The sequence below is a fragment of the Neodiprion lecontei genome, chromosome 2 (genome assembly GCF_021901455.1).
Source record: "Neodiprion lecontei isolate iyNeoLeco1 chromosome 2, iyNeoLeco1.1, whole genome shotgun sequence".
NCBI lineage: Eukaryota > Metazoa > Arthropoda > Insecta > Hymenoptera > Diprionidae > Neodiprion > Neodiprion lecontei.
In genome coordinates, this window is record NC_060261.1 from 9,061,788 (window position 1) to 9,079,589 (window position 17,802).

A 17,802-nucleotide genomic window follows, 5' to 3' on the forward strand; every position below is an offset into this window, starting at 1 on the left:
AATTAGAATCGTACAATGGAATCGGTGACGGAATCCAAGTGAATTCTTGCTACATTAAATCGTTTCGTACGAAAATTATTCCGGATTTCAAAACTGAACACTTCCTGTCAATTAATTATACAATGCTCCAATTTTCTGAGACAGATGAAACGTAGATACTGGTTCGTAAGGAGCGTAAGGTTTCTTGCGCTTATATTTTGCTTGTTTCTCATTTTCAATGAAAATTTTCACTGAAAAATTGTTTTAGCATCTTCCTTTACAACTAGCTAGCGATGCGTCGTATGGAAAATTCAAAGACACATTTTCGTAGAAAATTGAACGCTCTATAAAAATGATCTCTCATCATTTTATGATAAAACTACTCGTGCAAATGTTATTTCAGGTGAAAAATTATTTGAGGACATTTAACAAATTACTTCACTTTTTTGACACACCTTAATATATGTATAAAAATTTATTCATGATACTTCATATATTTCAAAACGTAAACAAGTGAAAAATGAACTGAGTGCGATCTTTCACATAACGTAAAATGCTCATCTTTTCACAGAATCTTTCTTTTAACCTGACCAAAGTTTTCACGGGTTGTCGTGGTGGAAAATCGCAAATTAATTTTCTTTCCGAAACACCCTATTATATACACATACATTAATTTTCATTTTCAACAAAATACCTGTAACTAGTAGATTCTATTTGAAATTAACAAAATACATTTGAAATCACATCAGTTCTACACCTGCGACGAGGTACGAAATATATGCAATATTTAGTCACGATTTCATCACGTCGTGCTGTCAAATACCTTATATATAACCGGGTTTCATTTACTCCTCGTAAACGAATCATTGAAACTCGGTATTAGCGTCAATAACCTAAATTCCCGACGAAGCTTCCGGTAAGTCGCGGGAAATCCGACGAATAATTTGAAAACACGTAACGCAAAATTGACGCGGCCAATTAAATTTCGCTCGACCGTTTCCTTCTGAAGGAGAAAGGAAAAAAAAAAAAAAGTAAATAAATAAAAAAATTCGCATCGCGAGTCGAAATAAAGTCAAGAGGTCCGCAATGCGAGGATAGATGGAGAGAGAACCTTACGAAAATCGTTACAGAGCAGCTGCATCGAGGCGTTCCCTTAATTTGTGAATACCACGTCTTCGAGTATTCGGCAGTCCCGGTATGCGTCCCAGCTGATCACCCCGGGAAATAAGTACGAGAGAATATAAGGGAGGAAGTCGGCAGCACCCCGCGTGCACGGAGGCATCCAGAAACGGTCGTCTTGCGGCGGTCGGCGCTGATTAAGCGAGAGCTGGAGATGTATGCGAGCGATATAGATATCTCGGAGGAGGAATTTGCGTTGAATTAGCGTATAATCGGCGGGCCGATCTGCCCGTGCGGAATCCGGCCTACGGTTCGCTACACGTGTCCCGGGGCTGTATTCTCCACCGCTAACACAATATTTAGTGGTTCGTTCTGATCCTCCCGGCGAGTTGCGGCGGGCCCTCGGGCCCCGATTTGGACCGATACTTTATTCTCCCAGGGCGCGGGTACCGAGTCTTTTCGAAACCGGGAGCCGCCGCTCGGCAGCCCCGCGACCTTTGCGCGGCATATATGCTGCGTTGCTCCGTCGAATATTCCCGACGCGGTATTTCCTCCGACGAATCCAAGAGATGCCGATCCGCCTTGGATTCTTCGTCGGGGCACGGGAATCGGTAAGCGAGCGAACCGCTCGAGCGGCAGAAAACAACGCTGGATCGCCACCGAGATGCTGTAATAGGACGCGTAATGATCGGAAAGCTCGAGTGCTCGCTGATTACGGTATAGCTTCGAGTTATTGCGGTACGAAAGTGACCGGCTATATTTATAAGGCAAGCGTACCAGTTGCAGACCTTCTTTTTTCGTTGTATCTGTTTGATCCTTAGTCGTGAAATTACCAAGAAATAAAATTGCGGTGTCTAACTCTCTAGCAATAGGTTGCAGTCATCGAAAAATTTACAATTTGTCCCGTAAATTAGGTAATTTTGGGAAATAAAAGGATCAATAATCGAGTCTAAATGTGTCAATACCTGGTACAGTTACTTTATATCAACGTGTACGAAGTGGAGAACAATGACTGATGATGAGTGTTTAAGTGTATTCTTCAATGGACTATAATTTTATGAAAATCCATCACTCGCTACCTGATGCTGAATTTCCGAGTTGACCACAAAAATTGTTCTATAGTAGTCCGAACAGGCTAATTTTGGTCCGTTTCAATATCGCCACTTTTTAAAGTGTAAGCATTGCTACATCGATTCTTCTTCTTCTTATTCTTGTTATTATCATTACATTCCTGGTACCAGATGCAACATAAGAACAATTCGTGATTCAAGTCTGAGTTAGGTGCTCTTGATTCTAGATTTTCGGAATTTGTTGAAATTTCGCATGCAGTTGCAGCATTCGTTACTTTTCAAAATTCGACCAACTTTCGGCGAATTCGATTTGAAATATCAGGAAATGCCAGAATCTTCCACATTACGTAAGTATCGGACGGCCCGTCGTGCGCAGCAAAAAATTGATGTTCTTTTTGCTTCGGTAACCGCTTCTACGATCAGTAATCGGATATTTAAAACATGACACCGATCTTGATTTCTGACGTTTTGCATTTGCAACGCCTTCTTCGACGATTCGTATCCGCGCGTTAATTCAAGATAAAATCGACACCACGGTTCGTGGTTCCATGAAGTCAGATTTGACATTTCTGTAAATAGACAGCCGTACCTACTTCACCGTGTTCTTTGTGTCGTAGGAAGAGGCGATCGTTGGTCGTACGGCATCGTCCGCACGTATTGGCCGGCGATTCAATCGCAATTATTCCAAGAAGTTGGAGAGAGTGGCGCGTGCCTTCCTCGTCTCTTCTTGAGGGCCCGGAGGAAGGACGTCGGCACAGGGGGCACGACCAGCCTCCGGTCACGCGTCGCGTACGTCGCTGTCAGGCCCCGTCAGGCCCAGTCAGGCGCCGCGATGTCAAATCTAGAGACGTTGTCCGTCGTCTTGGAAGGCGCGTGCGGCGGCGCGTGTCTTCAATCGTTGATTAGTCAGTCCGACTCCGTCGAGTCGGTGTTGGGAGACACTGCTCGTCTTTGGGAATCGATCGACGGATCGAACGAGATCGAATCGTCGCGTAATCGAGCGGAGATCGAATCCGCGGTGAAGGAGGACTGAAGTCAACGTCGGAAATTCAACGGCATTACGCATCGATCGTTACCGAGGTTTCCGTAGCCGCGTTTTCTACCTCCTCGGCTTCCGAGACCTTCCCCATCGAAGATCTCGCGGTACTTTGTCGCGGAAATTAGCAACCACTGCTGTCTGACAATGAAATATTGTCAACGCCCACGCCTAGCTGTGCGGTGCAAATTATTCCTGAGTACCTTGACGCAGGATGCGGGATGCAGGATGCGGAATACGAGACGCGGTCTGTGTTATTAGCATGTCCTATCCTCGTCTCTCCATTATTAACGATACTATTGGTGCTTGAAGCAGAAATGGCGAGCGATCAAATTCACGTGAAATTCCCAATAGTTTAGAATTTTTAATGACAATTACGGATCTGCGCATGAAATTATCCGAAACAGTCCGAACTTTAATGGGTCAAAACTTCCAATAGTCGAATTTCCAAATGTTCAAAAATACGAGCATTGAAATAAATTCGATTCATGAATACTCCAGAGAGACGAATGTTCAAATGATTCCAAGTTACCGAAAGAGTAAAATATGATATGGTCATCGGAAAATTTTTAGTAGAACATTGAGGATGATTTTTTTCAATTTAGCCGAGCAACTTTTTATTAGATAAGAATTATCTGCTATATACATGTCCGATATGTCGTCGAGTCTGAATGATGACTGAACGATGTCCCACGACCCATTATTTGCTGCGTAAAAATCGTGAAATACGTATTATTTGACTTACAAGTAAGGTCGATCTCTCCTACGAGTATGTGACTGCTTTTGTGGTATGTTACAGTAGACTAAAAGTTAAGCGACACTAGAGTGTTCCTTTTATTTAGCGTGTTGACGAATTTTTTCAGATTTTCACCTCAACTCCGTATTCAAGAGACACGTCTTTCGAACATATTCTCGCTATATATTTTATTGTAAAAGTAATAATGTTGAAAGAAAAAAAAAAAAAAAAGACCGTAACCGCGAGGTTTTAGTGGGCAATTAGTGCGACTATCTGAGAAAAAATTCGCTTAGTTTTCAGTCTGCTGTAACATATTACAACAGAAATCAAATCGGAGAGATCGACCTGGGATACCTTCGTTGTCGGAGATGTATGTTTGAGGTCGGAAAACGATTCGCAAGACATATTTTAATCGTATTTCTGACGAATTTCAGTGTAGCGGTGTCTCGGACTTCAGACCCTCCGGTACATAGCAAAAAAATGTTTACGCTACTGCGTTTCCCCCGCGTAATTGTTCCTACCATATTTTTTCGCAATTTCTGAATGGTATAAAACCAGCAATGGCCCCGCCTTCGTTGGGTCAGGAGGAGCCATGTTTTAGGCACGCTGCAATACGCAGTTACACGGTAGAGTGAACTCGGTGTCGGAGGGAAGCAGCGGCGTAGCCGTACATCAAATTACACAAGATCGCATTGATCGATCGGGGGTTCGTACAATGTTATCCGACAGGATCGGTGCACGGTTGCAAATTTCGCGGTGTACGGATAGCTGCAACTGCCACCGGTATCAACAACAGCCCGGACTTTGCCGTCTGTATTCAAATTGAATAATTTTCAACGCCAGGTTACCACCGACGCTGTTGTTGCTCCTCGTGATCGCGATCCCACAACGGCAGAAGCACCCGCCACTAGAGGATGCCCGCGTAATATGCGGATTCGCTTGGTATTTGTCTGACGTGGAGGCGAACCGTCACGCCTTCGCCTCGCTTCGACCATTGCGATCCTGTCGCGATAAAAATTATCCTATATGGGGTATGCGCTTGGTTTCATCGATGGCGGAAACATTCTGATGAAAATTTTCTCGATGCAAATTGCACAGCTAGGTGAATGGGACCGAATGCGTCGGTCAACTTGGTATCATTATTTTTGAAAGAATAAGTCAAATTTCTCAGGCTAGGGAAACCGATATTCAGAATATATTGAGCTTAAAGCCGTTTGAGAGATATTTTAGTTTCTTCGTTATTAGCAATCGAAGAGAATCACGCGAGAATGAACAATCCATCAGTTTTCAGCTGAATATCAGTTGATTTCTATTGCTAAATTTTATCAGGATACTAGATTCGATCATTTCTTTCCGATACATGTATACATTTCAACTGAAATCTCATATTTTTTTTAAAAAAACTCGTAAACAATTTGACAAACGGTGAAGTATCTTCGGTAGACAAAGTTTCGTTGAAATATCCTTCGATCGTGAGAAAACGGCTTCTTTTTCGAAGTGCTAAAGTGGCTGATGATTCAATTCAAACTAAATATAATCTCAATAACCACGCGACAACCGAGTCATTTTGTCAAGGAAATAGCAAGTTGTTAACTTGTGTACAATTTTAACAAACTTCCGTTGATCAACGAACTAAAATTAATTTTAAAAACGCTGAAATTTAGTCCGTTACGTAGCAGATGATTTAGTTTTTCATTCGTATGGAAATTCCACTTGTGCACACGACACTGTAATCATATACGTAGAACTTGACATGAACTTCTGTACTAATCGCGGAATAATATAAACAATGAAAATAACCTATCCATGGACATGGATTTTGAATTATAAACTTGGAACTTTCCGAAGCCTATTACCCGAGCCAAAAGAAGATCGAACAGACATGCAACTTCCACCGGTTTATGTAACGTCGAACCAAGTTCCGGAAAGCTACTATACGACTGAATAATCTGCAAGCATTAACGAGCGTTTCGAAAGAATGACTCGAGAGACAAAGAAATATTTCCGTAATGGAACAAACTTGTCGACATTTCCTGCAAGTAGTACGTCAGGTGGTTCGTCGCAGGAAGAGCGACGTTGATGGCAGTGGTTGGCGGTTTTCGTGACTCTTCGCAAAGCGATAGCTGTTGCAACGCAATGCCGTGCAGTACGGATTCAAACAACTTCTCAAGCAGGTGAGTGTCGGCCTTACAAAGTGCTTCCGAAGGAGAAGGGTCCACGGAGCAGAGAAACTCGCAGGTGGTTTCCGCACTGAGTCGAGACGCGACAAGGCATTGCCATCAGGATAGACAAAGTCCCGGTGGCTACTGGACAACCACCATTACCGATGGGCGCATTAGTAACGGCCATTAGCCGAACGGAGTGCAATTTAGCGACCGGATGATCATCGTTTAACCAGACTGCGCAGCACCGCCGCATCTAAATCCTAGCGTTGAGTACACCGGCTTCGGCTATGACCGTTCAAATCCTCTTCATTTATTCATCTGTGTAGAAAACGTATAATAGAGGTACCCGCTACGAGGGGTTTTGTTGCCTTTTTCAGCTACTGCGAACCGCCAATCTGTTATGCTCCAGTCCCGCACAATCGACCTCAAAAACCAACCGCAAAATGCCTATTAAACCGTGCTTGCTCCGCTCCCACACTTCGCACTCACCGATAAATTGCGGTCTTTGTTTTTACCTGTTGCAAACTCGATCCGACGGTTCGCCACTTTAATAACCCCCAACCCCGCGCACGTTACAATTGTTAGAAAATGTACTGTGGCGAATTCGACTATTTTGCGGAAAGGTATACCAGATATTCATTGCCATATTAAATCTGCCAACGAAGTGAAGAATTGAAACTATAATACGACTCACGGGATATTCGCCGAAAATCGTTACAGTATTCAGTCCAATTTGGTTGTCGGAACCAGGATTTGATGGACAGTGATAGACGAGATGTGGAAGTGTATTTATCCCTCACGTGACCATAGCTAAAGATTCCGTCTTTCAACAGTAGACGCACAATGTTCTGCCTCAACAGCTGAACACGATTTTTGTACCTTTTTGGGTCTCGAATACATTGTTTAGCGTATCTCGTCTCATTGACTTTAGCTCGAGAAAGTCAGCCGGTACAGTTGACCTACAACGCAAGGGTTGGATTTAGCGTAGTATAAGGTCCAGAAAGGAAGATCAAGCGCGCAAGTAGTAAAGTTCAGAAGTGGAAAACGGATCTCTCTGCGTAATTCGCATCACGACGGATTAGCCAGGTCTTACAATTAGCCGGAACTCGAACAAGAGATCGAGGGAAGTAGGTACACCCAGCCGTATAAATTCTAACCAGCAAGAAAATTCCCTAGAAGTTATACGAACCCGTCGTGGAATATCAGGGGAGACCAAGACCCGGCCGATCGGGGGTTTTCCCTGGTCCGCACAGGGGATCCCATCCTCGGTACCGTGGTAGAAGCTCAGTTTCGAATCCGGCCGGAGCCGGCGAGGGATGAAGGGGTGAAACTATAAGCCGCTTTCCAGCGCCCCGGAGGTTGGGGGCGTGGGGAGGACGAGGGCGAGGAGCAGCAGGAGGACGATTAGGTAAACCTAGGATTAGTCGGGCGTCACTCTGTGCCCACTCCGAAAGAGAGAGTGAGAGAGAGAGAGAGAAAAGGGGGTGGGTGGAATGATAGAGAGAGACGGCGGGTCTCAATTGCCACCACTAATAATGTTCCCCTGATTTACATGATTGGATTGGCATTACGAAATTGAAACTAGGGACGAGGAGGTACTCTGAACACACACCCACACTGCGGACTCGAGGAATTGGCGAGTCCTCCGCTGAATTTATAGCAGCTATGCGAGCTGGGGTAGCAAGTCTGCGGTGTTATGGGTGCATCTTCGTGTCTACCGGAGGCTTAGACCGTCACATGCGGGAGCTGCGGGCTGAAACGAGGTAATTAGTGGCAGGTGTCGTTACCTCCGATGGATATTCTGATACTTTTTCTAGCCGTGCTCTTCGGCGGCTGTATAATTAACCGCGATTAAAGCCGATTAACAAAGGTCTGCAGTTGTTTGATTGCCCGAGATGGATTAACCCGCTAGCTTCGATCACGTACGAATGATTCGAAGACGATAAAATGGTTGATCGTCAATGATGTGAATTTTTATTATCCTCCGATATATCAGTTGCATTTCAATTTTGAGATTATTTGAATGCACGCTGTTTCAACAATGTCAGCAATTGTTGTCGCGTTTCATTTTCTACAAATCTGGATTTATGTACATTCACTGGTCGACAGCTTTGAACACTTGCAATTTTGCTGTAATTTCTTCATTTTCACATCTTTATTCTACTTCCATTGACGGGATACCGAACCTTTAAGTTTTTTTTCTTTTTTTTTTTTAAAACGATATAACTATTTCAAGAAAACTTTGAGAAATGGTAGAGCTTGCAAATTGTGCTTACGCGGCATTAAAAAAAATAACAACGAAAAACCGGGACTCAGCCAAACGGTAACGTGCATTAACCTCAAAGCCAGAAAAAATCAGCTGCGAGTATATATTTACAGTGCTTCCGTCAATTTTTCCAAAATTTTATTAATCATCATAGAAGAACAATTGCAAGCTTTCAATCCAGGATTTTATTACTCCAACGAGTAAAGAACTGTAAAATGCCCCAAGTATTTCAAACGGTTAATTTAGTACAAAATTGCAAACGTTATTGAGCGCGAAACTTTCTGTCAGATCTGAAAGCTCGATTAAACGGCTAAAATACTATTCAACGATAATTCTTATTCTCAAAGTAAAATATACTGCACAACCTACGACTATATCTTGATCCAGAAGATCTCTAAATCGGCAAGACCAACCGTTCCTAAAAGATGCTCAAACTAATGTCTTACAGGGCTAATAAAGTACATATGAATATTGCTATCGCAGGACATTTGTTCCCCGTGAAGTCGACGGGCCCGTGAATTTTTGCCGCGATAATAATTCATAGATCGAAAGGAGTTGTAAAAACAAAAAGAGGAATGATTGAAAACAAACGAGAAAAAAAAATAAAAAAATCAACCCAAGTTACAAATAAAACTAAAAATACAGACATTTATGGAAAAAAAAAGAAAATAAGTTGCAGTTTTCTCAGAGCAGAGGGGCCCCCTAGAGAAGTTTAGTATAAATTCTTGTATCTGCCGCACATCCCGTATAAGATCGTATCGTATCACCCGGAGAGACCGCGCGCTTGCCGTCCTTTGTAGCTTCTTCTTCTTCTTCTTCTTCTTCTTCTTCTTCTTCTTCTTCTTCTTCTTCTTCTTCTTCTTCTTCTTCTTCTTCTTCTTCTTCTTCTTCTTTCCAATTTTTATTTATTTTTTTCTCTCATCGTCCTGCAGGAGTGTCTTCTTCGCGTATTTATGCCTGTCCCACGCAAAGAGGGTGAGGCCCTTGGAGGGCACGGAAAGAGGCAAGAAAGGGAACGGGGGGAAACTGCGACGTCTCAGGAACGACCGAAAAAATTTGTTTTGCGTAAGGCATGTACGAGCAGGAGAGTTCAGGATGGGTTTGCTTTGTTGCTCGACACAACACGCATACACTCTGATTATACCTTACACACCAACTCGAATCGGAATTCTTTTCCAAAGCGTAAGCGATCGAGATTGACGAATTTATCGATAAGTAAAATTTTAAGTGCTCCGATGCGTCGGAAAAGTTTATACTCGTAATCGAGTATCTGCTTTGTTAACTCAGTTTTGTGAAGAAAATTGAATGCAATATCATATTTTGTCAATATGGACAAAAATTTGGTAAAATCATTTCCACTGTATTGCTTGTGTGGGAAAATCAATTACCAAGTTCAAAAATCTCCTGAGACGATTTCACGATTCTCACAGTCTTAATAGTCATCAAAACGCTCAATTTTCTAAAGTTCCTAAGTTTTATTTTCAGGTATCCAAGAATCACAAATCATTTTTGACTCAAGGATACTTAAAAATTGTCAAAACTTAACGGTCAACTTCGCTACGAGCCTAAGTCATAACCATCATTCTTATCTGAAACCATGTTCGCAAAATGTCCCCTCCTCTTTCGTAACGTCAACATTTAGAGTCAGCCTATCTAGAATCAATCGATGACAGATTATATAAGGTCCCGCATGTCCACGGTCCCCGTAATTACCATGATTAGAATTAATGCCGATTCCGCCGAGAGCCTGTGGTGTATAATACTTTGTCGACGAAAATTAGTCGAGAGGATGAGTGTAGGCCGAAGCTCGCGTGTCTGTCACAAGGAAAAAGGATTCGTGTACGAGGCAGCCGCGTATAAGGACTAATTCGAAACGTTGTACACCAATTACCTCTGACTCTCCGCGTGTCCTCTCGTTGCTGGGGCGCCTCGCAAATTGGATAATTCGGAAGCGTTCCTTCAGCACGGCAAAGTCCCTGCTACATCCGAAACAGGTCCCAGGCAACAGTGCGGCCGGTTTTTGCGGTGACGGAACGACCGCCCTGCGGGTCCGTGCGTTTCATCCCCGATTGTGAGGCGCGGTAGGTGAATGCGGCTGTCAGCACATTCGCACACTTTCTCGTCTTTGTGTCCATGGCGAGGAGAAGAAGCATGCACGGAGGGTCCGTAAAATTAGGGAAAGAGGCCCCTTTCCCCTCCCTCCCCCAGCCCCGTTAGGGGGGGATGGCGCCTGGACGGTAGTCGTAAATCGGCGACAATGCGACCGGCGTGCCTTTCCTGTGGGCACAATGGAAGAGACAGCCGACTGAGGTCCGAAGAGATACCGAAGGAGGGACGCCAACCGAGGAGTTGGTAGGTATCGTTGTCACACAGAGACTGCCCTGGCACAATGGGCGTCCCTGACGGTAATCGCTTTCGTTTACCCGGGATTTAATGGTTTATTAAACGAGAATCGAGGATAAATGGATCAGTGGGCCCGTTTAGCGACATACCCAACAATGGTAATCTGGTTAGGCCCAACAATGCCCCGCTTATACATGCGCCATTTAACCTCAAGCCTAGCCAACTTTGTTCCGTACTTCCGTTATTTACCCTCCACGACAATGACGGCTCGGTAATCCGGACGTATCGGTTACCGAAACGATCTTATCTTCATTTTCTAAATTCCTAGGCTGATCGGCAATAGCAACCCAACTAACTTTGGCCTTTCAAGAATATGTTTAAGGTTTTGGATTTATGGTTACACTTCCGATGAAATCATTTTCGACGACTGCTTCTTACTTCGTTCCATGATTTCGTATCTGCGCGAAATTTGGTGAGAATCGATGATCCGTATCCGTCAGGTACCGCGTGTAACGTGCCTACGAAGGTACATCGACAATCGTTCAAGGTAACGGGCTGAGCTGGGGCATCCGGTAGGGATCGATGGGAAAGGAAGGGGGTCATTACATGGAGAATTTTTTCGGCCTCATCTTCTGGGGCAATTAAATCGGCCCGGGCCATGTCGAAGGTTCGCCTCGAGTGGGAGTCATTCCCACGAGGACGACGCACCAGATAACACTCAACGGTCTTCTTGCCCTTCAGCCTGATACTAAATAATTCAACGATCACTCGCGCGGATATCATTGCCATTCATCTCGATCTCCTCGATATCACAAAGACTACGAATGATAAAACGAGTTCGTCGAATTTCAACTAGCGTTGAAAAATACAGCGTGTCAGCAAAGAATGACTTATTTGTTACCAAATCGCGAATGAATGACTCGACATTACGCCGGGTGACCGAAGCGAGTCACGGACCGAGAACGGACAGGTGTCCTTTTCGTAAAGCCACGAAGGGGAATTAGCAGTCGAGATTCGCTGTCGAGGCGCACTGGCGCTAATTGAAAATCACGCACGTCGTATTTGTTCGCGAGAGACCTGCAGCGGCACCAGCAGCTCGGCCAGTGCCGACGTATCGCGTAGAGGTACGACACGACATGGCGAGAGGGATAAAGAGAGAAAGGGAGTTTATTCTATTATTTCCATTCCACCACTCGTAGTGTTCGGCATTGTCCTCCGAACAACGAGGCGCATACGTGACCAGCTCATTTAACACAATTACCTCGGTGCGGGTAACGTGACTCAAATATCAATTCGTCCAGGTAGACTTTACGTTCGGTAAGATAGACTCACCTAGGCGTCTCACATGCCCGACACTCTACACAAATAAGTTCGTACATCGGAAACTTTTATGGGAACCCCCATACGCGATACCTTGAACGCACACGACGCATTGTGAAACCAGAATTAGGGAAAATGTCGGCGACATGGAACACCCAAGAAAAAGTAAAAGCTGCAGCGAATCATGAAGGGACCATGGAAAAGCATTTCTTTATTCTTGTGAAATGAAATTAATATTCAATGTGGTATGAGTTTGTTGGAAAGAAATGAACTTGAAATCTGCAGAAAGTATTTGGTTACAATTGCGTGGCGTGGATTATAGTACTGAATGTACGAATCGCACTTAAAGTCAGATGCCCAATTGGGAAATCTTCGGAAAGTCAACTGATGTCGTGTGGATATACTTGTAACCTTTGAATTCATGAAACCAAACGCTATTATGGTGTTTGAACAGTTCCTAATGTGATAGTAACAATCTTCCACTTTCTGCAACTCATTCCATCAAGAATTTAGTCGTTACTTAGAAGTATGGTGTAGTACTTATCAATATTACCCGAGAGAAAAAATCACGAAAGTGCTAAACCATCAATATGTCAGAAGATCAATACGGTTCAACTATATTACACTGCATGATCAAATGTTCTGTAACATATTGAAAATCCAGTCAACTTGACCGGAAGTCAATTTCCATAAGGATTCCGCGGGGTTCTGTGGTTTGAAAACTCGAGAATTCTCGACTGTTTAGCGCAAACCGATGAATCTACGGGCATCTTTTAAAGTTCCACGTACCTACTCTGCGATTTGATCGTAGAATCAAAACTCCAATAATGTCACACGATGCGATTTATCGAATAATTGGTCGAACGTCAACGTCGAAGTACGTCGTGCAGAGGTTGGATTCAGGCCGCAAGGGTGAGGCGTTACAGATTTTTGTGGCTGATGATGGTTGCCCCTTTGCCGTGGCGAAGGGTGTCCAGGGGTGGTTTCCCGGTGGTGAAGTAGTGGGCAGCAGGCATCTGGCGTGCGGTGAGCCGCTACCCGCAGGCGCCGCGTATCCCGTGAATCACCAGGATCGTATTATCCCGGAATACGCGTTCGCTTCCGCAGCCACAGCCGCGACAACGACCACGGCCATCGCCGTCACCAAGGGATGGCCGACTGTGCCATACGAGGCCATCGAGGCCACGGAATGGTTCGAATAACCGCGCTACGGCGAGATCCCCTGAATTCTGCGACCTGGGTATTGCTTTTGAACCTTAATCCGCGAGACCTGAACAAGGTTTTGTCTCGTTTGATCACGTGGGTAAACTCTTTGTTAGTACTTCTGAAACGTACCTAGCGTTTCGTCACTTTTAAACAGGTATAAGATCAAATTTGCAGCATTTTTTACGCCAAATACTTGCTTGATTGCACTGCTGCAGACGAGTTTTATGGGGAAAAACGGTGAACTGATTTAAGACGTGGGATCCACGGGTGATCTACGACGGCGGGAGGGTGGAAGTACCCGTAAAGAAGGGGGGAGAGAGCGGTTGTACGCGATGATTCGTATAATGAGGTTGGCGGAAGAAAGGCTACATCACAGAGGCTGTGCCGCCGGGTAATTGAATCGTTCAACTAAGCCCGAAATATCCCGATCAAAACTGCACTGCAGGGATTAAACGTTCAGCTTCGATTACTTATATTGTATAACCGCAGTATCACTAATAGCTAATATTACGATCACAGGGGGCCGCGCGTATTCGACCGATCAATCGATGGATCTCCATTTTCTCTCTCGTCTAATAACCGTAATCACCCCGTACGTGTCTCCCGGCACACTTTTAACATGTTCAATTAAAGAGCGTTTTGCAAAGTGCGAGTATCATGCTTGGTAATCAAATATTTGTTCAATATGACGGTAGTATGTGTATTTTCATTGATTCCGTATTAGAACCACACGATTGCTAACAATCTATCCGTAAAACATAAGACTCCTGATACTTACATACTGGATTCCAGTCCATGGCCATGAGAACGAAGTCAGTTCGTAAAGATGTCGAGAAAACCAACATGAAACAAATAATTGAAAAAAGTTATTAACCATCAATGGTAATTTTTCACAAGATATTGGTTATTTTCGATTAATATGGTGCCAAATGTACGACTGAAGTCCTTCTCCAAAAGGATTTCAGTTGAGTGGAACTGGTTTGCAGTGACTGTTCTTGAGCAAGTAGTTTGAGACTATTGTGTCGTTCGGTAATAGAAAGTATCTATCGTAAAAATGTGACCGCAGTGAGCATCTAACTGGGAAAATTCATTGCACACGAATGTAGTTCTTAGAAAAAATAGTAAGACTAGTCAAATCAGCCGAGCAGGCTCGTCGATCGTGCATTTTCCCGTTTGATTTTTACCTACAGATCGATATCGATCTGTTCCAGAACGTCTTGCTGCTGTTCGGACAGCACGAAGGTTTACGAGTTAACACCGATATCAAGAACAATAAGCGAGATCAGCTTTTACAAAAACGAAAGAAGAGTTTTTCCACAATGTATATACCAAGATGGACGTGCGGTGTATGGAGACCAGCTCGCAAACCTATATGGAGTGAAAAGTGTGTTTAACGATCCATCATAGTCCTACAGGGTCGACTGAGCTATGATTTAATTGTCACCAGTCAGTCAAGACGTGTGTAGAGAAAAGTAGTTGCCCTTAAGTGGTTCAAAAGTATGCGTATCGGTGTTGATCGGAGTTCTCGAAGTTGTGAATCGAGGCGTCTGATGACCCTCAGGGGCTAATGTTCCGACAATGAATGGTTACGATGTACAAATGAGCTACCTCGCAATTATGAAACACGAAAGTACCGTTGTCAAACTTCCCGCGAACACATGTCGCCATAGTGATATTATTATATTACAATTTTTATACGGAATATAATTATACGCCTAATGTTACACACATGCCGTGGGTTGTTCGGCCACTCGCACACACACGCGTCTTCTTAAATTATTGTTACAGTGTCTGCGGTACCGTGTACAACGCGATCGCGTAGAATGACGGACGAACGCTGACACGCACCAGCCCGCCTGAAGGAGGACTCGTTCTCCGCCGTCGCTCTGTATAATTTGACATGTTGTCGTACACGTTATTATTCAGATAGATCTTTAGATACCTGAGTGAGTCCACCACCCCTCACCTTCCTCCCTCCCTCCCTCACCGTCTACCTCACCCTCATACGACCCTCCTCTGCATTCGTCCCCCCGCCCCCGGATCCGCCATTGGTCTTTGAAACGAGGTGCTTATGCACCTATGATTGCCCATTTGCACGAACCTGCATAACGCAAAGACATGTGTACAATTTATAACGCTACAAGATTTCCTGCAGCAATCTCCAACCCCACTGGTTCAATCTACACGTACGTCCAACCCTCCTTTTCATTTCGATCCTCAATCGAACCCGCGATTTTTGCCATTTTTTGCAAGAATTCAAGAGTCTTTGATGGTTGAGTGAACTTTGTCTTTCCCGTTGCATCGATTTTCATTATAAGATTTTAGTCCATTTTTAGGACAATTTGTGATTCATTTAGATAGTTTTTACAGGGGAAAGTTTTCTTTATTCTGTTGAATGAATTTGGTTAGAAGGAAATATCACTGACTCGAGACATTTGATTACTAAAAGATCACTCGTAGGCCAATTTATGTGAAATCTGAACAGACAATCAGGCATTTCGATCAACTTTACTGCACATCAAGTATTTGTGCAATTCAGCCGTTAATAGTATATCGTGTATCACGGAGGAAAACTCAGTCTTTTCGGGCTGAGCGTAAGCTCGCAATATGAGTCGCAGGTGAGCCGAATACGAATATTGAAAATACGTGAGGCGAAAAGGTCCTTGTTAGAAACAGGAGTATGTTACGCTTTTTTTCACGAACCACGATATTGAGGTTAGGGTTGCGTAATGTAAGATTTGTTCGCGCCAGCGCATGCGCGCAGTGCAGAACAGACTACTTTCAACTCCACCGCGCATGCGCATTCGCAGACTCACTCGACCGTCATAGAAACGGATACTTGGTGTACGGAAAACACGCATGTAAAGCTAGAGAGCTAAAGCTAGAGTTATATAAATAGATTTTATCAAACACAAGTAATTTACTCCTTTATTCTTAATAGTTTCTAGTATTTCTAGAAGAATAATCAAAGGAAGTCACTGAATTCTGTAGCCAGTGCATAGATCACAATTATCTCAAGTAGGTTAAAACGAACAGACAAGTATCAAAAAGTACGTACTCAAGTTTTAAACTGTCAGTAGCCGAGGAGGACAATTAGCACAACATCCCGGGACAGTTGGACAAGGGTGATACGAGAATTTGGGGGTTATATGGACACGAAATTTGTACAGCAGTGGACTAATTTCGTGAAACGATGTAGAAGCTGGCAGAATGGCGGGTAACTCGTTATCCCGGAGCAGCTGCGCTGACAAATCAGTAGCGGATCGTGCGAGCCTTTGATCTGGCAAAATTTTCTTCACTCGTACGAGGGTTCCGATGGTGCGTGTCGTTCGAGTTGAAGATTTCTATCGCTTTTACGCATACGTGCGCGGTACGGACGTGTATGTACATTTCTCTCGAACCACACGTGATGGGAAAGTGGTTCCCGTGTATCTTTTCGCGATCGTAAATTAATATCCAGCTGAGGAATCCCGGACTCGAGATAAACGCGGGTATTATCGGTATAACGCGCCCGGGGACAAAGCGAGCGAAGAGTTTCCGTAAAAATAATGAGGGGTAAGTTGGGAGTAATTAAACCCTGCCAGATCCCACGTTCCTCTAATTAGCCTATATGTACATAATGCCGTACGTGTCTATGGTTACGACTTCATAATTACCAGCAACGATTATTACCAGACGGATTGGTATACGTATGCTTATGCACGTATTTAGTACAGTCATGGACATTTGCGTCACGAACGCTACTTGACAGATGACGTTTATCACTTAGCTGTAGGTACTTTTCGTCTCCCTTTTCGTTTCGTCCACTTTCCCCTCAACCGCACACGATATTTCTTCACTCATACAGCCAGTACATTCCTGATAATTAACCTGTAATTAAGCAGTTTGTTAAACGAACTCGGAAGGTTCGGTTCGCTAGGACTGGTGTCCGTAACCAAGACGGATCCACCTTTTCACCTACACGTAGACCTGTCCATCCATACTCTGGACGATGCATCGTAACCTGGGTGGGATAACGCAGTGAAATTTTAATTTACGGTCAGCTACTCGACGCCGTTACGACTCCTCGTAAAGTAGAATAAAATAACTGAAATAAGCTGACTGGGATAATTCGAGACACTATTTTCATTATTTCATCGCTACCTGGGCACATGTGCGATGGATATTATACCTATGGATACCGATATGCGATGCGATCGTCGACTTTATCTCTATAGAAATTACTTCGGAGGATTATAGTAAATGGATGAAGTATATTATCCCACTTATGCATAAATATGGACACCCCGGATCCTTCCACCTGCCTCAAGATACGTCGAGGTTACCTAGCGTACGCACATATTCACACGCGCACACAACTCTCTGATCGAATCGAAGATTCGAGAAGTCCAGATGCGAAGAACCAATTATTTATTACGGTCTTTAGTTGCGACTCGCAGGTCGCTGTCAATCCAATTCCCTTCACAATCCGGGGAAGGATTTACAGTTTATAACAAGATCCGAACGGATATCGCGATCTGTGTCCTTTTCACTCCATCGCATTTCTCGTTCTCTTCCCCTGG

General features: G+C 44.0%; 1 protein-coding gene across 9 annotated transcripts in view; it reads right to left on the reverse strand.

The window, feature by feature from the left end:
- LOC107219344 (ankyrin repeat domain-containing protein SOWAHB) overlaps positions 1–17,802 on the reverse strand; it is a 139,856-nt gene that overhangs the window by 19,827 nt on the left and 102,227 nt on the right. For 8 of the 9 annotated variants that reach the window (XR_006903027.1, XR_006903026.1, XM_046732648.1 and 5 more), the window contains one exon: positions 4,410–4,414. Coding sequence is in view for 7 of the 9 variants with exons in the window: in XM_046732648.1 (XP_046588604.1) it covers positions 4,410–4,414 (5 nt within the window). In the remaining 2 variants the exon portion in view is untranslated. Of the gene's footprint in view, positions 1–4,409; positions 4,415–14,018; positions 14,022–17,802 lie in introns of all 9 variants that reach the window. The other variant, XM_046732646.1, reaches the window with a different exon arrangement.